We start from the raw sequence: 23,155 nt of genomic DNA, 5'->3' as shown, positions 1-23,155 counted from the left end.
TGTACCCCTAAATTAACTTTCTCAAGAATTATTATTTACAAAACCCTAAGTCGTTCCTCGATCGTAATTAAAACAACTTTGTCACTAGTTTTTGTAGGATTACGCGCAAAGTTGCAAGCTTGTTTACTTCCCACTGTTTTTTTAAAAGAACGTTTTGCGGTTTTTTTTAGCTGTTTAGCAGTTCGTAGCTTCCGATGTAAATTATTATTATTATTAATTTTTTTTGCATTTAAACAGCTTTGTCTAAAGCAGTGCCACTTGGTCCTTACTGCTTCGCACGCAAAGCTGTTTAGCTTTCTTTTCGGTCACATGTGTTTGAGGATAATTTCAGCGACGTTCACGCCGGATCGCTCCGAGAAATCGAAAACCGTGAAACTTTTCCAGCTGTTCTTGCGTTTCATATCGGACGCAGACGCTCCAAAAATAGCCTTTCTTCTTAAATTACATCCAGCCCGTTGTTTTGAGACTTGAAATATCGGTTTCCTGTTGAATAACCCAACGTGAAGATAGTTATGTCTAGCCACTGGCGAAGCACAAAGAAACTCGGCACGCGAATATCAAACAATTGTTTCCGAGGCCATTAGCCAGAAGCTTTCATGCTATTATTTTGTCTAGCGCATTTCAATAAAACAAAGTGCATTTTTATTAATGTTAATTCTCTGAGAGTTTTGCAGACGAAGAATTTTATTAGATGGAAATGGAGTAGGGGAGAGGAGGGTTCAATTCGACAGACAGACAGGTCGCGAGCTTTTCTAAATTCTTTTTTTCTTTATTTTGTTGGTTATAGGGTGGATCCGGTAGAACTTTAGATGACGGCTTCCTCTTTTTCAGTTTATGAAGTCGACAAACGCCGCTGTCTGTTAGATAATGGTAAGCTGAAATGTGGATATGTAAGGCGCCGTTAAGGAAGAGAGCGAATTACATGTTTAGCCTACGAACACTAAGAGGCTTCTATGCGATGTATGCCAACCGCACCGTGCGGTCTTTCATTAAAATACGATTTATATCTGCATGGCAAAAGCTTACTACAAATGAACATTTGGGGCGACAAATAAGCTTTTTAATTTTCCTTAATGTTTTTCCTACGTCTCCTAAATTTCAGTGGGCAATTTAAGGAAGACCAACAAGACAAAGACACCTTTAGCAAAATCAAATTTTGATTGGAATAAAGAACTGTTGATTTTATAATCTTACGGAAATGGCAATGTTTTTATCTGTCCAACTGGGGTTGTTTTGGTTAGATTAGCCTGTTCCTGGTTGCAATATGAATTTACGGAGTGTTTCTCAGTTGTGTCGTCTAAGTTTTTACGCGCTGCATGACTACTTTAAAATCTAACCGTGTAAAATTCATTGCTCTTCTTCTGAGCTCTCTCCGTTGAGGAGCGAGCCATTAGTTTTGTTAACACTTGTTTTGCGAGTAAAACCACCCGCCGAAGTTCCATTTAATATATGTCGACTCCTAATGACTGACTCGGAATCTCGTCTTGGATTGTTCATAGTGTAGATAAATTGGGAACCGGCGTTATGTAATCTTTGATTGTTAATCCAAGAGTGGAAACCCTTAATTTCATTCTCCAGCTCTCGACAGTAGCTGTCTTTTTCCTCTAATTTTTTCGACAAGTCTCTCACATCTTGTTGCAGTACATTAATGGTCTCTTTTGAGTTCATAGAGAGAATGTCATCTTTCTCGGCTTTGTATTTTTTAACTTCGAGCTGTAGTTTAATATTTTTCTCATTCAAACTGTCCATTTCGAGTCGTTGACTCGTCTGCATCATTCTCAATTCTTTTTGAACGCCTTTGAGTTCTTGCAGCGCTTCCTCCATTTTTTTGGCGTGCTCTTTTTGCAACGACTCCAGTTCCGCGCTAAGTTTGTCTCGTACATTGGTCAGTTCTCTCACTTTATCCTCCCCGTGCTTGGCAAATAAATCTTTGATTTCCTTGGCCAATAAGCCACTTAACTCTCTGGAAGAAGCAGGGAGCCTGTCGTTCTTAGTCAAGTTCGCGAGCATGTTTTGAATACGCTCTTCCAAAACAGCACTTTCGTTGTCATTGACCTCGGGTTCCCTGTCTCGGTTTGGACTGTACGATTTTTCGTAGCCTCCCCATCTTTCGTTTTGAGCAACAACCTCGAGCATTTCCTTTGCCGTTTTCTCTAGCGATCTAGGATCTTTAGCGGACGGGGTCGCTAGAATTTCGCTGACGGTGTGCGAAACCGTGGCGGAACCCATTCTGGGCTCGACCTTTGGAATTGGCTTTCGTATGTCTCCCTTGAAAGCGTGACGGTGAAAATTGTGCGGATGTGGCGGTGTGTAAGGGCAGTCGCTCGCCAGGTACGGAATGGTGTGAGGAGCGAAAAGCCTTGCAGGAGAACCTGGCGACATCATTGGCACGGAAAGTGCCCCGCTAGGAGTACTGGGGCTCTCTGTGCTTTTCGCGCGGCCGTGCAAGGGAGACCACGGTCTAAAGGCAGACCTTCTGCACACGATATCGCCATTAGAACTGCTCCCGCAATTGCTACTGTTCCCATTCGAGTCGCTGCTGTCACTATTTGCCACTTCGCGCGAGTCTCTGGGTCTGTCCACGCGCGGCCTCTTCGGAGGGCTCGCACCACCGTCGCGCTCGCTCCCATCTGAGTCTTGTTCGCTCGATGGCGACGCGCGCTTGTAGCGCTGTCCGTCCGAAAATTTATTCATAAGCATCTCCCAGAGTTTCTGTACGTGCAGCGTGGGTTGCTCATTGCACAGCATCAAATAAAGGCGCCATTTCGCGTCGTCGAAGCCCCAGTGACAAGTGTGTATCTCTCCTGAGGAATGATTATGGACAACAAACCTTCGCGGAGAGAACACTCCATCACATTGGGAACACGTAATACACTTGGCGTACGGATCGGTGTACTTGTCAATTTCCAGAATGCCCGCGCAGCCGCCAAAACACTCATGGTACACTTCTAAACTGTCCTTCGGGAAACTACGACTCGTCCGCCGCGGGACCTCGCTCGCGGTTAAAATACCGATCAGGCGAAACGAGTCAGTCTTGGAAATAAAACTCGCCGAAGTCGACGACCAGGACAAAACCCCGGCCAGTTTAAATAATTCCAGCTGATGTGGCGAGCAGCGCGGACAGTAGATCTGAAGGCGATCCCGATTAGCATCAATGTCTTTGCCGTCAAAATCCTTCAGAACTTTATTCACCAGCTCCGTGTAGCACACTCTCTTTTCACCGCCAGAGCTGAAGCAAGCTAACGGCACGCCATCGATGATAGTTTCTTTGAAGTTGAAACCGTCTTGGCCCTTTGGCGGTGGCATTCTTACTGTGACAGTCTTCATGCTCATGGTCCTAGAATGTTCACTAGACGAAACATGCGAGCTATGTTTAGCACCGTCGTCTGATGTCGAATTCCACGATTTCTTTGCGGTGAAGCCCTTCGGTCCAGTGATGGAGTCTGTCGAACAGTCGCGGTACTTCTGTAGGATTTCGTCTATAAGCGGGTTGTCCGAACGAGAGAATTTGCCACGCTCCATTCGCGTTGCTTAATTTCACCCAAATAAGTTACAAAAGCGTGTCGCGTGAAACGTCTGAACGGCTTTCCCTATAGCAGACGAGACGAGTCTGTTCACTCACTGCACATGCTCGGTGAAAGGCCTGTTTGGACCGTTATTGTTCGCAGTTGATTTGTCATCTGGACATGTGATAATGCTATTCAGGGGGTAAAATTACTGAAAAAACCCCTGACGAGGCTCGTGAAATCTTGGGTTAAAAATATGACTCACCCGCTTTGAAAAGCGTACGTGCCACTCGCAGGCCAAAGACACAACGTCACACCGCACCTGGCGTACAAAACGGGGTCTCTGAGAATCAAATTATGAGAAGCCGCGACGAACGCGAATTCGTTAATCTCGCTCGGGTACCGTATATCAGATGAAATAAAAGTCTACTGGCGTGAATTATTCAATACTTCGCCTGATAATAGCGCCAAAACAGGTAGCCTTCAAAAACACTTGGTTGTCTTTTGTGAAGCTTGTCTCTTCTGCCAACGCAATTACTGCATGGCTGAATGAACCAATTGCGTGCCACTGACAAAGACAAACAGAGTCGTCCGTGTAAAATGTTGTGTGCCAAGGCCCCCGCCACTGTCTAGACAACGTTATTGTATTGTCTAGACATGTTTTTGACGTCTTGTTACAGCTTTGTTTCGGCGCTCAAGCCTTTTAGGCCGCGATAATCAGTTGGGCGGGATATAAATGTTATTGACGCCTCGTGCATTATTTTTAGCGCCAAAGAGACACGCGTTCGTTTCGCGGCGCATGCAAGCTCCTAACTGAAATAAACCACCCGAAATGTTTACGATGAAGAGCAAGTTCATCGAATTTGAATCGAAACAATGACGGGAAATGAAAGAAAACAAAGCCACAGCTGTCGCCGTGTTTTTAATTATTCATGTCCAGAGGACAACGAGTCGGATGTTTTTCAAAGAAATCGTTTAATTCGGTGAAAACCAAATTCATCTTGTTTTAAGTTATTTTGTCTGGCGCAAGCGGCCAAATAAAGCTATTTGCAAATGTTTACGAATCTTTGGGATCTGTGTATTTATGAAAGCTTCTTGTTAACGAATATTAGTGGTTCGTGATAGATTTTAATTTTTCGCATTTTTCTTGTTCTATTTTCTTGTCTTTATTAATTTAAACTAGGAGACATGACGGCGCGGACAGTTTGAAAGACAATCAAGTATCCCCAAGTTACCTGGTGAAAAAAAAGCCCAGTTAATCAAAAGTTGTGAAAATTCTATTTCAGCAGTGAGCAGCGTTCGAGTCATGGCGAATTTGATATTTTCCTTCGCCAGTCACCTGCCAGTATTGTGAAAGAAATTCATCGAAGCTTGAATTATGTCAAAACAACACTTATTATTCGTGTCGTTTCTGTCAGACATCGAAATGGAAAACCTTCCGTCTGCCTAGCTATTTTAATTCCGTGTTAAGGTTTGATGTGTTCTTGTCAAACAATGAGAGGTATTTCACAAACACATCAGAAACCCTGAAACCGCTATCTCTTTCATGTTTCATTGCGTTTCGTTTAACCACTCCATTGATACTCTTTAATAAATGCTTTGAATTGAATAGATCTGAAAACATAAAAGCCGAAGCGAGGCAGGAATATGGCCTTACTATAAACTTGCACGGTTCACGAGCCGTGCGTGGCTTTCCGTTTTTCTAGAGATAAGATAAACACAGTGGAGCTAATAATGTGACTCGGCTGAGCTTTCGAAAGCCCGTGTCAAACACACTGAAAGCCAGTTTGTTGACTGAAGTAGGTCTCTATGCTAATCTGTTTGCATATTCATATATTTAAACCTGACCATGCTTGATGTTTTCGCAGACAGTTCAACGTTTTAAAAAGAGTATCATAAAAAAAAATAAAAAAAATAAAAAAAAAAAACGAGTGTATTTTCTCGATTTACAGCGCGCTTTCTTTCCGCAGAGCTTCATCATGGTAATTACGGAATAACAAAGTAAAATTACTTATGTTTTTAACTTTACAGCCAATGGCTGCTAACCAGGAATTGCTTTAGCCGAGCTTTGGCTGCGACTGTACAAACAAAGCTTTTATGCACCAGACAATTGCGATATCGCACCTACACACACAGTCAAGTTTTAAAATCAAACACAGACATATATGATGTTGAAACACTCTCGAACTGGGAGAGCAAACTTCCGAAATTTGTAAAACGTTCTCTTATGTAAAGTTGTTTGAACAATAAAAATTTGTTGACGCGTGTTTTACGCGAGAGAAAGAGGGAAGAGTTGTGAAGGCTTGAAATAGAGCAGGACAGCTGATTAATCCGTGTGTCCGCAATCCACTTCATAAATAAGCTTTTGTGAAAGATCCTTTGATGATAAGGAAATCTTAATAAGCCCGTTCGCTCAATCATCAGATATTCCGTCGCCTAAACCTCTCAAGCTTATTTTCAAGTCACGGAACGGTTGAAAACGTGGCCTAATTTGAAAATAAATACAAGTCAAAAATAAGCACGGATAAACTAGAAAAATAATCCTGTTTTCTTATGTGATGTTTTTGACAGAACGTATAAGAGTCCTTTTCCGTCAGTCAATGTTCTTTTGGTGTGATAAAGAACATCAGTCGCATCGTTTTTCAAAAAGGTATATATTCCACTGATATATTCTAAATAAAGATAATTCATTGTCGCTAATTGTCCAATGTGACATTTACCTATTGTAGGTCTCGTAACAAGTTTGTATAAAAATAAGCTTTACATGCACGAAAGTTGACTTCTGAGTAAAACTCATTTTCATAAAACAATTTTTTCTAATGGAAGCCAAGAAAAGTTGAGAAATGGCTTATTCTATTGTGACTATTGTCGCTAATTGATCGGTACTTCGGAATTGTAACTAATTAGTCGTTACTTTTCGGCCCCGTGTCGGAATTTCTAACAATCTTGTCGCTGATTGGTCCCTACTTTTCGGCCCCATGTCGGAATTTCTATCCATCTTGTTGCTGATTGGTCCTTACTCTTTGACCCCTTGTGAGAATTTCCAACAATCTTGTCGCTGATTGGTCGTTACTTTTCGGCCCTTTGTCGGAATTTCTAACTATCCTGTCGCTGATTGGTCGTTTCTTTTCGGCCCTTTGTCGGAATTTCTAACTATCTCATCGCTGAGTGATCGTTACTTCAAGCAATGTAGCCTTATGTAGTTTCGTCCGTCCCTTGGACTACATGGTACCATGTGGCACTACTTATAAATTTTTGCGGTTTTTTCCACGATCCGCAAAAAATAGTTCCCGCCAAAAGAAATTCCCGCAAAAATTTTCTCTGCAAAAGTTGACTCCACTGGGCGAAATTATACATACAAACATCACGAGTAGAATCTTGTTGTTGCCATTTATTTGTAAACGTCTCGTTCTTTCAGAAACAATTCGGTGAAATGAGAAACAAAACTGTTTCAGAATAGATAAAAAAAATGGTTTACAGTCAATTGAATGCAGTTTAATTAAAAATGCGAAATTGTTGTACTGATTTCAATTAAACGTGACTTCCCGAAAATCGTAAAAACTAGTACCCAGCGAGATAGCCCGAACAGGCGGAGTTAGCGCTCCGCACTCGTGTATCGCGTTTCCGGCTCTCTGCCTCGCTAATCCGCCTGTCCTGAAGGCTACCAGCAAGAAAAACCAGTCTTTAACAATCCGGCAAAAATGAGTTCCCACAAAATAGAAAAAACCGCCGATTCCCGGCGATATTTTGGCCTTTTTACGGCCAATGGTTAATGTAATTTCCTTTTGGTTAACAGAAATCTCATTGTAAATGGTTTGAACCCAAGAGTATCAGCAGTTCGTATAGTGTGATCGTCCGGGTGAGTGTAGTTCTGAAAAGAACTGTTGTTGGTGACTGACGTTTCGACAACCTGAGCGGAAGTCATCCTCAGAGTCAAGTGAATAGTGTTTGTCAGTCGATGATGTTATAAGTCTGGTCCGTTGAACGTGATTGGTCAGCATAGCCATGATGGTATTGGCTGAAAGACTCGTGTAAAGTTTGTCATCAGTCATTGGTGGGTTTCGATCCGTCTATTGTTAGTCAAATAAGTCGGTTTTTTGTCCGTGTATTGTTAAGTCGGTCTGTTAGAAGTCCGTTTGTCGGTTTCGTTTCCGACGTGTCACTGTTGTTATGGACAAGACTGACCACTTTGACAAAATGGACGCACTTGTTAACGACAAACAAACTTACGAAGAACTTAAACGCGACCCGACGCCAGCACTTTAACGTAAACTTAACAGCAAAATACTTACGCTAAAAAAGACTGACGCTATTGACACTCAACGCTACTATCGACTGAGGTGCTCAGTACCTCAACCGCCGAAACTTTACGGACTACCGAAACTGCGCAAGCCTGGTATACCTATGCGACCTATAGTGTCATTCTGTGGGTCCCCTACGTATCAACTGTCTAAGTACTTGACGACCATACTGCAACCCCTTACTGACAAATCAAGACGCAAACTACAATCTACGGAGAACTTTATTGACGCTATTAAGACAGTACAGATACCCGACGACTATAAACTTGTGTCTTTTGATGTGAAATCACTGTTCACCAGTATTCCACTTCAATTGGCATTACAGTGTACCGAGACCGCTATACAACAATCTACTGTTAAACTACCGTTACCGACAGAAGACATCATGGACTTATTGAACCTTTGCCTTACATCGACTTACTTTCAGTACAACGGTAAACACTACAAACAGTTGCATGGAACAGCCATGGGGTCGCCTGTTTCTGTCGTTGTCGCAGAAATTGTGATGCAAAAGGTGGAGGAACGCGCCCTTGCAACTTGCCGACAAACGATACCGCTTTGGTTACGCTACGTTGACGACACCTTTACCGCCGTTCACAAAGACGAAATTGACGATTTTCACGACCACCTAAACGAACAGAACGCCGACATCCAGTTTACTAAAGAGATCGAAGAAAATGGAAAACTTCCTTTTCTAGACTGTTCGGTAAGCCGCGACAACAACGATCTACGAACGACAGTGTACAGAAAACCGGCGCATACCGACAGATTACTTGACGAATCATCCTACAACCCGACTTCACACAAAGCCACGACTATAAAGACTTTGACGAGACGAGCGCAACTAGTTTGTGACACACCGGACAGCTTACGTGACGAAAACAGATACCTTGAACGTGTTTTTCACAAAAACAACTACAACGCTGACTTTATTAGACGAAACATTTACCGACCTACTGAAGCTGACGCTACGAACAGGAACCCTACACCTGTTACTACAGTGACCATACCTTACATTAAGGGCACTTCTGAGACCATCTCACGGATCCTGCAGCCCTACAACATCCGTGTAGCCCACACACCTACAACTACGTTACGACACTTACTGACTAACGTGAAAGACAGAGACGAACCTAACAACAGACAGGGAGCAGTTTACAAGATCAAATGCTCCGACTGCCAGGCTTCCTACATTGGTGAGACTGGCAGAAACCTTAACACGAGACTGACTGAACACAAACGAGCCACGAGAAATGGTGATGCCAACAATCACATTGCTGTACATCATCAACTGACAAACCACAACATTGACTGGGACTCTGCTCAGTGCTTAACCTACAGTACCAACTATTTTCAACGACTGACTCTGGAAAGCTGGTACACTAACCTAGAACAAACGCCTCTTAACAGATGTCAACAACTACCGGCGCCTTACAAACGACTTATCCATGACGGAAACAAAACCGACAAACGGACTTCTGACAGACCGACTTAACAATACACGGACAAAAAACCGACCTATTTGAAGAAGGAACTTGAAGAAAAAGGAACACTCTTCCGCTTATTTCTTGGACAATTGAAAAAGATGTAAAAGCGCTTACCAACAAGTAGCTGAAAATGTATCTAAAGGAAAAAGGTCTTAAGATAATTGGAAGCAAGGCTGAGTTGATTGATCGAGTTCTCATCCATGCACGCAGGAACCTTAGTGCCTGAGATGCTGTAGAAGATGAGGAATCTCCCAATTCATGCGGACACGAGACAAGCTGAGAGTCCAGTGGTTCTGATGACTCTTCAAATGAGTCTTCGACATACGTCGAAGAGGCATTTGAAGTGATTTTTGTACCGGAGGAAGAACTCCAACAAGTAAACTAAGTATGAGGGAATCAATGGGAGGAGACTTTTTTCAAGGGGGCAGGGGGGGGGGGGTTAGCCTTAATATTATCATTATGTGAGCGGGGGTTGAAATTAATTTTTGCTTAATGAGAAGGGTAGTATGACTAAGTTTGGGGCATATTTCACCCATTTCCCAGCCCCTCCCCTCCCTCCCCTCTCCAGGTAATTATTGCACAGTCCCTAAGTGATTGGATATCTCATCTGAAGGATTTAGTTAGAATTCTGATAAAGCGATTCGATTATTCGCTCTCGATTTCTGTGAGGTGATAGTTATTCGGCGTGTGGCCTCGCCAGCTATCAGCTCTTAGTATAAATTTACTAGCGTTCTATCACGAATGCCGTTCTACGCTAGCGCTATACTCACTATTTAAAAATCTATCGCGAACGGCGTTCTCTGATTGGCTATACTACTCACTATCCATTCTGTTGTAGACAGTAAGTAGCGTAGCAGTGAGCACTTGTTAACAAACTGGCGGCCGCTTCTGTGCATTTTCGAAATGTCTTTGAAGAGGATTTGGATAAAGTTTTGAACGACGAGTAGATTTATACTAAAACAATTAGATTATTCGCTCTCGATTTCTGTGTGGGATAGTCAACTCACGTGACAAAAATCTCGAGCTCATAATCTAATTGTTTAACAGATCACAGGAGACGTCAAAATGTGGTATGGACATCAGTGACAGACGCACGGCAACATGGAATCTATTTGATAAATAGAAACACGAGTTAAAACCAATCAGCGCGCGTGTTTTCTTTGAGCGGCTTTTTTCTTATCTGTTGTAGTTAGTAAGTAACCAGATGAGTAGCCCAGCATTGTGCGGTTGCTAAGAAAAGGTGGCCGCTTCTTTGCGTTTTCGAAGTGTCTGTAATTAAGAGGATTTAGATAAAGCTTTGAACAACTCTGACATAATTCAGTCCCTGGAACGGCTCCACTATAGGGCTGCAAGACTCATTCATAACTTGGTGTGGGTAGAAGTCCTTGAACGATAAAAAGCGGAAGGTCCACCCTCTTTTTGCATTATAAACCTGCTATTTTTATCTGAGACATAGGCATAAATCAAACATTGTGTTATAAAGAAGCAGGTCTCAAGTTATTCAATTCGGCAGGCAAGCGACTCCTTCAATGTTAGTTTTGCGCTTCAGTTCTCGCTACACGGAAGATTCTTTAGCGTACAGAGGTTCAACTCCTGGGAATACTGTGACATACAAACATAACTATGGCCTTGTGTGTAGGAATCGATACAGCGACCTTTGGTGGAAGCTTAATTTTCAGTTATGTTTAAAGACTCTAATTTCAAGGTGATATCTCCATCTACTCGTACATGTACAGTAGTTTTAGATTTGTAAAATTGGTATATACTTGATGTTAGATGATTCTTATTGTAAATTCAGTCTCAGTTTAGTTTTAGTACAAAATCCGGAAACCTTCTTAGCTTCTAATCTCATCCATTTGTTTCTTAATCTCTTATTGGCGACGGTACTTTTCGCGTGAATTTAATTTATCTCCCAATTCTGTCTTTTTTAATGTACACAGATACTGCAGTCTACAATAATTTTAGGCTGGGCCAGGCGTTAGGCCCAGGTCTAACGACTAGTACTGAAACCTGGAACGGCAGAACGCCGGAAAATCAGGAATACTTAAGCCCGGAATACTTAAACGCGGAACGCCGGAAGATTAAAACCAGGAATACTAAAATCCGGAGCACATCAGAAGCCCTAACGCCGGATTACTTAAACCCGGAACTTACATAAAAACCCATACTCCCGAAAATACTAAAACACATGCTTCAAGCACGAGAAATTGTGCACATGTAGGCATGTGGTGATCTTTTCCCGCCATATTTATAATTATGATGATGTATCTACTGTGGTCTGGTGTACGTTCATATCCCGGGGAGGAGGGGGAGGAGGGGGAGGGGGGGAACCCAAGAGGGAAAGGTCGGGGATGCTCGTCGGAAAGTTTGAATTAAACCCCTAAAGGAAACCAATCTGGGTGTGGCTTGGACTTAATTTGACCCCTAAATCAAAAGATACCCCTTAAAACGAAAAAGCTCGATTACCAGCCGCTGCTCCCGAAAGGAGCGTTCGCTATAGAAGACCGGACTTGAGAAACCGAGCGTTTGTTTTATTATTATTTCTTCGAGTGCACCCTAAAAAATACTTTGACAGCTAAAAATAGTGGTGCTTTGCCATTAATACCTTTGCATCCTTTTCATTTGAGAGTTCCTCCCGGCCCCATGGGAGAGCGCTTCCACAAGGTGAGTTTTGTTCTCATTCAGCTCGTTTCTTTTCATTTCGGATGTACAAAGGGTTATAGATCAGCTAATTAATCATCGCTTTACTAATCATGTTTAATAGTTTCGGTCCCAAAAGTCCGGAGTAAAAAAGGCAGGCATCTACGAAAATGAGATCGAAGATTTGCGTTTAACTCAGTGCGTTGGCCGTGGAAATGTTCACTGAACAATCGATAGACCTTGCCGCGGTTTTGGTTCGACATGTTATTTTGTCACGCTGGCAAGGAAAACCTTACATAGCCGTAATTTGATACAGTTATCGTATGTTAATACACTGAAATGGTTTCCGTAATTTCGTTGAATTTGATCACGAAATTAAATCATGAAATGCTTGAGTTTGCGACCGCTCACCAACGCATTGCCTTTCGCGTAAAATTGAGCTAATTTCAGGAAATCCAGCAATTTTGGGCCGTAGAAAATCCTTTAATTATGATCATTAGGCTATTGAAATTGTTTTACAGAAATTATTTTGGGAAAAAACTTAAGGAACAGCAGAATTTCTGAATTTTTTACCAGATACATGTAAAATTCAAGTTTGTATGAAAAAGTACTCAATAAAGTTTATTATTATTATTTCGGGCTTTAGTATTCCCGATGGTTACTTACTTATATACTATTTATTTATATTATATATTTTTTGGCGTTCCGCGTTTTAACAGGATTTTCTTATGCGTTCAGGGTTTCAGTAATTTTGTGTTCCTGGTTTTAGTTTTCGGGGTTTTGGTATTCCTCCGTTCCTGGTTTTAGTATTCCGGTGTTCCAATGTTCCGGTGTTCCGGCGTTCTACCGTTCCAGTAAAATTTTACTGTAGTGAGTAATTTATTCAAAAATTGCAGCACGTGCTTCCTTCATTGACAAGGGTTTGGTGCGAGAGTCGCCGACTGTATGGACCAGCCAAATGAGAGCATTTGTGTTGGACGTAGAGTTAATAGAATGTTTGGGGAATTCACAAGCTTTGGAATATCAAGAACAACAGTTAAATGCTGTTTAGCGGAGATCATTAGAGGCAAGCCAGGGCTCGAGGTAAGTTAATTAGCAATCGAATATGAGCTTACATGGCTTCCAAACTCTCAGAAACGCTAAAGTTTAAACAGTTCAGTGTAAAACGAGAAGTCCGTTTTAGAAGCTTGTGGATGGTTTTCTTTCTCATACTGGTCCTGAATTGTAATCTCATTTTCGTTGAGTTGTTTGTATTTAGATCTCTTGACTGTGCAAAACAAGATGGCGGCTGTAGCGTACATTTTACATTTACCACTTTGAGTTTTTTTTTGGAGAAAACACTGAGAAAAGGAGATTGGCTGCAAAAGATATATATCCTAGGGGAAACAATGTAGTAAGAAATCTTTGCTTTATAATATTATGAACACATCAAATGAACTTTCACATATTAAAGATGATTTCAAGTCCGTATTCTGCAGTCTCATCGTCCTAATGTTTATAAAGTCTCAAGTCTCACTCTATGGAATGCAAATCGATGTTATTTGTTTACGAACCGAATACCTTATCTTTGAGGGCTTTCAAATTTTTTTTTTCCCGACAGTTTCATTTTTTACAGCTGCGAAGTTGTTTCAGCAAGTGATACGAGAAAGAATGAAGTGTAATGCTTCGTGTCCATAATGGCGGTTGACATGAAACTTTGAATTTAATTCATGTAAGTAGTTACGTAATGTTTACATTTAGTGATGTCTTACATGAAACATGGCAAAAAACGCAAACAACTCTCGAGAGCGTGCAGTACGGACTGGAAATCATCTTTAAACCCAAAAGACATCAGATATTTCAGGGAAGGTAATAGTGGAACTCCGGCGGCCTGAAGGGATGCCAAGCGGAGCGCTATAACTATAGTAACAGAACCACATGCATGTATAGAAATAGAAAACTATGCAACTCTTTTTTCATGGTCAACATGGCTAGCAGTGTGGATCGTGGGCGTCAGCACCCAACCACAAAAAAAAAACGTTGCACAACATGGCAGCCATACTCCACCTAATACCAAGTCATGCAGCCTTGGTTTACAGCATACATCTTTGATATTGGACAAACATGTTATGGTCAATTGACACCTGTCAAAACAAGGTATCTGCTGACTAGTATCACATGACTATATCGCGAGCTCAAGTTTAGAGCTCATCAAGGTCACATGTTTTTTAAGTGGACCACTGACCAAGTACTAATATAAATGGGTTTCAACTGGATCGTGGACTCCGGCAAGGTTAACTCGTTGTAAACAGGGCCAGGTTTTTCTTAAGCCAGTTACATAGTTTACGCTAACCCATGAAATTAGTTAAAAGTTAGCCAAAGTATAAATTTTTCTTGTATAAAAATGTTTTTCACTGCTTATGTTTTGTGTAATTTGAGGTTATTCAATCTCAAAAGAGAAGGCCAAACAATTTAAACAGAAAACGTCACTTTCAAGTTACAAACTCAAATCGAATTTCTCGATTATTCTGGGTTGGCTTAATCAGGCTTTGAACAACCTGGCCCAGGAGTTCTGCTTCTAGGCTTGGCTAAATCTATACATTATGGTATTTTTACCTGTTTTACCCATGCTGTTCATGGATACCATGTGACACAGTCTATATGACATACATGTTGGTGACAGATATTATTTCCATTCTAGATAATTTAGTAGAGTTAATATTCTGGTGTTTTGGTTTGCAGCTGGTACTCTGCAATTGTATAGTTCATTCCAATTCTCTTAATTTTATTTTTCATCTTTTCATAGGCTTGGTTATCAGCCACTGTGTTTAACAGTTTGCAGATGATTCATGATGATGAAACAAGTCACAAGGGATTGGGGAGAAAAGTATTCTTAAGTTGTGTTTTATCATAACAGGTGAATACAGTTTCTTCTGTAGTACCGGTATTCCATTCATTCAATACTGATACAGTCAAAGCTCTCGTAAGTGACCACCTTGGAAATTCGAAGAAGTGGTCGTAACTTACATGTATAGAGCTGGTCGCTTACAAGAATGAGCTCCCTTAAGTGACCTTATGGTTAAACAATAGAGGGTGGTCGATTACGAGAGCTTCAGAAACTCATTCATAATTCCTAAAGTGGTCGCAACGGAAATGACCTTGAACTTTTACAAATACTGTACAATACTGCACTGTACAAGATCTTTATCGACGAACCATTAGTGCAGTGTGCAGTTTCATTTAAGTGTTGAATTTATATGTAAAAAACTCTGAGTGGTCACTTACAAGAGCTTAAAAACAAAGGAAGAGTCCAGTTGGCTGTAATCCCAAAAGTGGTCGCAGTCGCTTTTGGGAGTGGTCACTTACGAGAGCTTTTGATTACAAAGTTTAAGTCACAGTTCAAATGGGGTTTCACAAAGGTGGTCGTAACTAGAGCTGGTAGCTTATGAGAGTGGTTGCAAGGAGAGCTTCGACTGTAGTCTCTTTCGTAGCAGCTACTAGTGCAGTCATGCAAAGCCTCTCAAGAGGGAAGGGAGAAGATTGGTGTGACATCCCAAATAAGACTATACCATAAACTGCCGCTTACATGCCCTGGGCTTATACAACTTCCCCAGGGGTTTTGGATGGGCTTTTAAGCGGAGGGGCTTACACCCAAAGGGGCTTATAAGCTAAGGTAATAAAAATATTGTTTCGAAATGAGTTACAGCAGTGTTGATTGAAATACATTTTTTATAGTGGTTTTTAAAAATTAAGCACGCAAAAAAATTAAATACATTTTTTATAGTAGAGAGAGGTGCGGTGGCCTCTTGGTTAGTGTGCTAGTCCCTGGAGCGAGCAGTCCGGGTTCAAGCCCTAGCCGGGGACATGGTGTTGTGTTCTTGGGCAAGACACTTAACTCTCACAGAGCCTCTTGCCACCCAGGAGTATAAACAAGTACTGGTGAATTGTTGGGGATACCTAACAAATTGTGGGGGAGTGACCTGCAATGGACTAGCATCCTGTCCAGGGGGAGTAGAAATACTCCTAGTCGCTTCATGCTACAGAAACCGGGATAAGCTCCGGCAGCTATGAGCCATCCACTCCAAGGCTTCACTTTTTTACAGTGGTTTTTAAAAATTAAGCTTCAAAACATCTTAAGAAATCAAATTCATTTCATTTTAAATTAGAGTGGGGCTTATATCCAGTGGGCTAATAACTGGAAGTAATTTTCTTTGTTTACAGGTAGATTGACCTATTACCGGGCTTGTCAGGCTTTTAGCCAGATGGGCTTGTTTCCTTATAAATTGTTCATTTGAGCAGGCCCTATAGCACATTTTGGACGGCTACTTTTCAAATCCTGGCTAAAAGCCCTGGGGGTGGTTATAAGCACAAGGGCTTGTAAGTGGCAATTTACTGTATATCTGATAATGTAACCACTTGAATAACAATCGTTCCAGTGTGTTTTACACTAATTTGGAATCATTACTTGTGAATCACTGTGGGTGATATGGCCGACCGTGCTTACTTACAGTAAGTTGGTGATATTCCAACTGAGACCACAAGCTGGGATATTAGTGGCTTTGGTATCAGGGAAACATTTAGTTCTCCTACATATGAAACAGACCCTACATATAGGTCATCATCATTTGACAGCACTAAGCAAAGAGTCTTTTAAAGTACAATAATAGAGAATTCTTCTACATGCATTTACTGTACATTTATTGCCTGAAATGTCAGTCATCTTCTGCCCTCAACCTAATAAGAAAATAACCTCACGTGAGATGAGATACGAGAGACACCTGAATACTGAGTGTTGTAATTCTGCCTGTTGATGTCACATCCTAACTTATGACAGTTTTTCAGAAGTTTGTATTTTTAAACAGACAGCTTGCATTTTTATGTTAATGTGTGCTAACGAATCTGCGATGCAGCATGATTTTGTGTAGGGACTTCCTCGGTTAAGATACATGTATGGTGTTGCTTTCGATTCCTAATACAACATAAAATCGAGACATTGCTGTAAAATCATTTCATTTTGAACTTCAATCCATGCACTGCTGGAAACCAGATGAAGCAGAGTTTATTCTGAACAGTCCTAGTACGGGGCATGAATTTTCCTTTTCTTTCATCCTGCAATACAGCACAGAATTGTTGTTTGTGAACTCCATTTTATAAAGGAATGTTAATTTTTTCCAGCTGTCAAATGACGTATTGCAGTAAGAAAGTCAAGAAATCCATTCAGGAAAATATTTAAAAGAACACACTGAAAACTAATTACAGCAAAGTAATTACACCTCAACTACTAGAAATAAACAGTGGAACCCTTTAACGGTATAATAAGGTTATCTTGACTTGCTAAAAAATTATATTCATTTGGCTTGGATTCATCTTCATAACATTTTTCTTTAACTTAAAGTGTTACTCTGAGGATTCAGGTGAGGAAAAGCAGACAAAATTATTTAAGAACATTTACGGCCGAGCAGTCGAACGTGATACTTAAAGATCTATGACTATTTATTCATGCCTCATTGCACCTTTGCCGGCAACACCCACAAGTAAACCAACAGCCCTTATCTCTTTTTTAACTAATAAGAAACTTATATCCATCCTGCCCAAACTGAAAGCCAATCAGAAATTACTTTAGATATCAGAAACAGTTATTGACATCGCCGGATGGAATTGCATCTATAATGCTCAGCATTCCTGAAAGTGTCTCTCATGCGGGGATCAGGCTGAGGGTGGGAGATAACTGACATTTAGGTTACTGTATATATAATGCACTCCTACTTAGTCAGTTGCCAGAAAGTTTTTGGTACTGTAGTTCCATCCCGGTTTTGTCTATTTTGTAGGTGTATCATTGTCCTGGCCTCTCCAATACTTACCAAGAAAGGATTGATTTAGTTTGCTTTCTCCAACAGTTTCTTGATGACTGATTTCATTTACAATGAAGCAAGTAACTAAAAGATTGGAAAGGAAGTTATCTGTCATTGGGTAATCTAGCAAATGGTAAACCGTACACTTTTCTTTTTCAGTAAAATCAGTATTTCTTTGAGACAGACTGTTTGCATGTACATGTAGTTTATAAACCTGTTCCTGAGGACATTAAATTTTCTTGTTATTTTAATGATTTTTTTTTTTTTTTTGCAAGAGTTTGTTCTGCAAAGTCTTAAGAGCCTCCCCATTGAGGAAGCTTGTTGTTTTGTAAATACTGGTATCCAGAAATGTTGTTTCTTTTCCAGAAATTTCAGCCATAAATGGTTTGTGGGGTGGTGATAATTTTGTTTGCTTATTCAATGAACTGGATGAACCTTTCTCTGTTACTTTATACAAGTTCAGAGGAGAAATATGTTGTCTATATAAGGTCTCCAAACAAGTGGTAATGCAATCTATTTTATTTTAACACTTTTTTTTAATCTTAAGTCCCTGCTACTCACCCCAGAGGAAAAGTTGATAAATTATTTAGTAATTTTGAGGTAAACTTTTCCCTTGAGTCACAGCCTGTTGCATGAAAAAAAATTGCAAATTTACATTACTCCCTCCACTATATACATGTATTGCCTGGTAAAATACTTGCAGGTTGTGGGGGCGGAGGGGAAGGGGAAGGGGACAACTTGGAAAACTGCCTAGTGCATTATTCCGAGCATTTTCTTCACAAATTTAATAAAATAATAATTAAAAAAAACAAAAACAAATCAAAACTTGAAAAAGTGACTTCAAGAGAAACAACATAACTGAACTTTGCCAACACTGTAAAAAATGTATAGCAATTCTTTGGGGTCGAATTATCCTGAAATTTATGATAAATAGCAGGTAGTGATCTCTGCTGTCATGGGCCTTTCTGATTTCCTTTAATAATGATTTATGGTTCATTCTGCCAGATCTCCAAGTTAGAGTACAGTTATTTATTAAACTGCTTCTTTCAACAGTTAATGTTGATGATTCTTGACGATGGATCAGTTTGAAAGGATTGAGAAAAAAGCTTCTCTGTTTCATTACAGCAGGTGAATACAGTTTCTTGTCTCGTGTTCGGAACCATGTTAATCTGTTTTGAGCTGCGTCATTCTAAGGAACCATGCATCAGATAGTCCCATATGTAGCTGTTACCTGTGTCATCAGGCAACACTTCTTTCCAGAGAGAAAGGTGTTTTAAAGTGTTTGGCTGAATAATGACCCGAATGACAACTGTGGAGACTATACATCTGCTATTTTAATTACTTGAATAATACCGGGTAATTACTTAATTCTAATGATCACAGCAATGAACTGTTACACCAAGGAACCATTACATTTACCTTTAAATCACCCTGAGTAATATGGCCAACCATTCAAAGTTAAGTTGATGATATTCCATCTCTGGTTGGGCCAGGACAACCTTTTGCCCATGTAAAGCAGACCCTATACAACTTCATAAATCGATCTCCCAGTGTGATTCGTCAGCTCATATAAACAAACACTTTACATTATTTTTCTTAAAGTACAATTTATAACATGTTTACCCACAACAACAATGCATTTTGCCAGCTGCCAGAAATTTTGGACAGTACCGCAGTTCTATTCATTTCTCAAGTATAAAATTGTCATCTCTACTAATGAGCGAGAAAGCATTGATTAAATTTGCTTTTTCCAACAGTTTCTGGATGACTGATACCATTAACAATGGAACAATTAGCAAAAAGATTGGATAGAACCTTATCTCCATCATAGCATTGAAATGGTGAGTACAGTGTCTTCAGCGACTTTTAAATAAAATGCATAATAATCTCCTCAGAGCTTTATTATCTAGCTCTCTGCACGCACTGCAGGCCTATGATGAGGGAGCATCATAGGCCTGCAGTGCGTGCAGAGAGCTAGATAATAAAGCTCTGAGGAGATAATTATTATCTTTAAGTAAGAGCCTGTTTACTACCATGGTCCCAGAGGTTTTTCTTGATTTTTCTCCACATGAGAGAGCCATAAAGCAGTGAACACAAGGTGAGAAGGGGTGAGAAAGAAAACTTTCTTTCTCACCACTTCGAGACTCATGTTCGCCACTTCGCAGCTCTTAGACCAGGACACCAGTTTACTGGTATGATTAAATCTGGGGAATCAAAGCCAACTGTAAGTTTGAACAACATCCTTAAATTGAAATAACCAAGGGATTTGTCCCAAAAAGATATGGAGAAGGGGTGGGCAAGGGGGGGGGGGGGGGGTAGGAGAATGCTGTGAGTGATGGACAAGTATCTGGGTTGAGCTTGCACGGGAGCACCTCAAATGGGTGAACCATTTTGTATCCAGAGCTTCGATCTACAGCTGTCAAGAGATAGTGATCTAAGGGAAACCTCGCCCCCTCTGCCTTCACCAACATGTAGGGGCTCCTCCAATCAATTCAACCAGGATGGAGTGCCCTCATGAAAACCAGCGAAGGCTGATGTGGCTTTCCCTCTAAATATTATAATTTATCTTTTATCTTTATGAGCGTGGTTAATACATGTACTGCGTTAGGCACCTGATGGAGTGTTTGTAATCTGTAAAGAAATTTTAAATTTGGTGATGACTGCAGTATGTGTTGTGCACATACAGTTAAGGAGAAAAAAAAGGTTACTCTCAGACAGGAGATATTGTCTAGAATGATGTATCAAAAAATCCTCATCAACAATGAGATTAATAATGAGCTGAGATTTCTATCGCGTGATATTGCACCCGAGTCAAACTGTCTGTTTTACTGATGAAAACATGATTTTCAATTTGGCATCTAGAGAGGTTATCAAATTTGTAACATTAAACAAGGTGTTAGGTCACAGTGTAATGAAATACATGTAGTTATGAAATATCGCCTAAAACCTCGAAATATTGTTTTATTATTTTTTTTTTATGAAACCACACATGAAATGCCAGGGATGGATACTGTTTAATAAATTTTATAAAGTACATGAAAGATGATGGCCAAAAATGGCGTCAATAAATGTTCCAGTCGATAAAAATATTAACCTTCGCATGGGTTGTCATTTCACCAAGCTGGGGCAATAGTAACTTGTAACTACAGGTTTGATCTACAGTGTCTAAAATAATATGCTATACAACTTACTTTATATTTGATTTTTCTTTCTAGGTTGACAAAGACATACATCCGAAAGCTCCCTGCAGTCATCAAAGAGCAAAGCAAGGCAAAGCAGATTGTAATAAAACGACTTTTGGCAGGAAATTGCCCGAGATAAATGCTGTGCTTTTTTAGTGGCTGAGGAAAAAGCCAACAAAATTGTCTTAGGAGTAACAGTTCACACTTTCAAACCAAACAGGAGAAAAGTCGAAAAAACTCCTCAAGCCTTTTGACAGCGATATTGTTATTAAAACATTTGCGTTTTTTTAGCGGGAAAATTTCCTTAGTTTACGATATTGCGCTTTTGAGAGACCAAAAAAAGTCGGAAAAAAAATTAAGTCTTTTGGCGGGAAAATGTTTCCTTTGTTTACGATATTGCGCTTTTAAAAGAGGCCAAAAAAATGTCGAAAAAAAAAAACTAAGTCTTTTGGCGGGAAAGTTGTCCTTAGAAAAAAAAAGGTCTGTGCTTTTGAATGGTGTCTGGTTTTGAGTCAAAATATATACTAAGTCTTTTGGCGGGAAAAATTTTGCACTGTGCAACAGATTTATCCCATCAAAAGTCAAAGTATATGTTTGATTTCTGGCTAGACTCTGTTCAAAAGGCCAGAATTTTTTTTCTCTTTGGCAACCCTACATAGTCAAAAAATAGTAAAAGAGATAGCCTACATTTCTTCTAGTTACCAGTCCTCTTTTAAAAGCGCAATATTTTTTTTCTTTCTGTTGTAAAATGAAAGACAAAAGAGAAATAAAACAAACACTAGTTGTAAAATATTTTATTGTTTTCCACCGTTAATGTAATTTACAAGTTTCATTAAGGTAAACTTGTGTGCAACACTTAAATTGGTACATAGAGTATACTATTAAAGAAGTGGGAAAAAAATTCAGTCTGAAAATCACTTGTAGTAATTAGACGAAATTGCTTAGGCGAAGAAATACTGACTCTGAAACATCTAAAATTATTACAAGGATCGCCAGAAATAAGTACAATTCTGGCAAAAAAAAAACTAATCATGAAATGTCTAAATTAAGAAATACAGAAATCGATCCTAAAACTACAGATTAGTAAAAAAATTACCCAGTTTTTATGAAGGAAGTGTTCCGAAGTTATTGGTAAACATTGAAATAAATTCAAACTAGCTCATTGGTTTTTTACATGAATTTCAAGTAACCATTTGCTCTGGTTTTAAAAAATAAATTTTTCGTTGACTTATACTTGATAGTCTTGCAACAATATTTTTTTGTGAAAAGTTCTAAAAGCGTTAGATATGTATTAAATGCGGACCCGTGTTGTAAACTGAAGCCACGCGGAATATACAATTCATACGCTAAAAACGCTTAAAAACTTGTTTGTCTAGTGCTTGCCGAATTTACCGTAATGAAACAGCGAAATTTGGCGACATAGAGGACAATTCCAACTGACTTCGTGGTAAACAAGCAAGCGAAAATTTTCTCCAACTAAATGAACGTCGGCAAAGAAAAATCCATGCTATGAATCGAAATGTTACTGAATGCACAATTCATTCGCTAATTTTTAGTTTCAAACTTTGCTGTAAACTATTCCGTAAGCTTTAGAAAGTGTCAAATTTGACTGTAATCAAACAGCAAAGACTAGAGAGATTCGAGACAATTCCAGCTAATTCAAAATTTGAATGATCTGCTGAAAGATTTGAGTGTAGTATATAGTACATGCCAAATTTGACTGCAAATGGCGAGAGTTAAGACAATTTCAGCTGACTGCGTTAAACAAGCAAACGACAATTTCTTCCAAGAAATTTGTTTTGGTCTGTGGTTTTAATAACATGGATCCGCGTTTATTCAATACCTTCAAACACAGTAGACTCGAGTTCAAGGTATGAATTCTCTTTTCTAATTCCTATACGTCTCTTTTAGCATAAGTTGTGAGAATTTGCAGATACATCAAGAAAATAAAGATGCAGATTTTCACATCACTTTTGACTGTCGCGGTCACGGTTTCTACGGTTTTAGAATCTAAACTATTGTTCTATACCTAACAAAGCACCGAAACCACACAAGCATGATCAAGAACCTTCATGTAAGCAGACATCTGACGTCCATAAGAATCCAAGCTATGCAAGCCATAAAAATAAACCATCGAGAGTCCACCAGACAATGATGATTCGCAGCAAGGAATTACTATAAGATAATAAAGGCAAAAGATCAGGTTAA

General features: G+C 39.8%; 1 protein-coding gene and 1 long non-coding RNA gene across 5 annotated transcripts; one reads left to right on the top strand and one right to left on the bottom strand.

Annotated features, from left to right (window-relative positions):
• Positions 1 to 91: 91 nt before the first annotated feature.
• Positions 92 to 4,559, bottom strand: LOC145481785 (uncharacterized). Its single transcript, XM_081460319.1, has one exon. It carries the CDS (start codon positions 3,520 to 3,522, stop codon positions 1,348 to 1,350), a length of 2,175 nt encoding a protein of 724 aa, XP_081316445.1. The 5' UTR covers positions 3,523 to 4,559; the 3' UTR covers positions 92 to 1,347.
• An 8,177-nt stretch (positions 4,560 to 12,736) lies between these two features.
• LOC145481780 (uncharacterized) lies at positions 12,737 to 22,620 on the top strand. Of its 4 annotated transcripts, none has more exons than XR_014048684.1 (5): positions 12,737 to 13,017; positions 14,720 to 14,830; positions 17,811 to 18,893; positions 19,523 to 19,606; positions 20,981 to 22,620. It is a non-coding gene; the product is annotated as an uncharacterized LOC145481780 (long non-coding RNA). The 4 variants fall into 4 exon arrangements; XR_014048683.1 differs by having other exon boundaries at positions 17,742 to 18,893; XR_014048682.1 differs by having other exon boundaries at positions 14,720 to 17,898; positions 18,819 to 18,893.
• The last annotated feature ends 535 nt before the right edge of the window (positions 22,621 to 23,155 follow it).

Source organism: Orbicella franksi, chromosome 3 (assembly GCF_964199315.1).
Source record: "Orbicella franksi chromosome 3, jaOrbFran1.1, whole genome shotgun sequence".
In the NCBI taxonomy this organism is placed as follows: Eukaryota; Metazoa; Cnidaria; class Anthozoa; order Scleractinia; family Merulinidae; genus Orbicella; species Orbicella franksi.
This window is presented reverse-complemented; position numbering and strand designations above follow the sequence as displayed.

What these genes read in the sequence shown, in the direction of transcription:
- LOC145481785 (XM_081460319.1), bottom strand. Translation starts at nt 3,522, where the DNA reads ATGGAGCGTGGCAAATTCTCTCGTTCGGACAACCCGCTTATAGACGAA.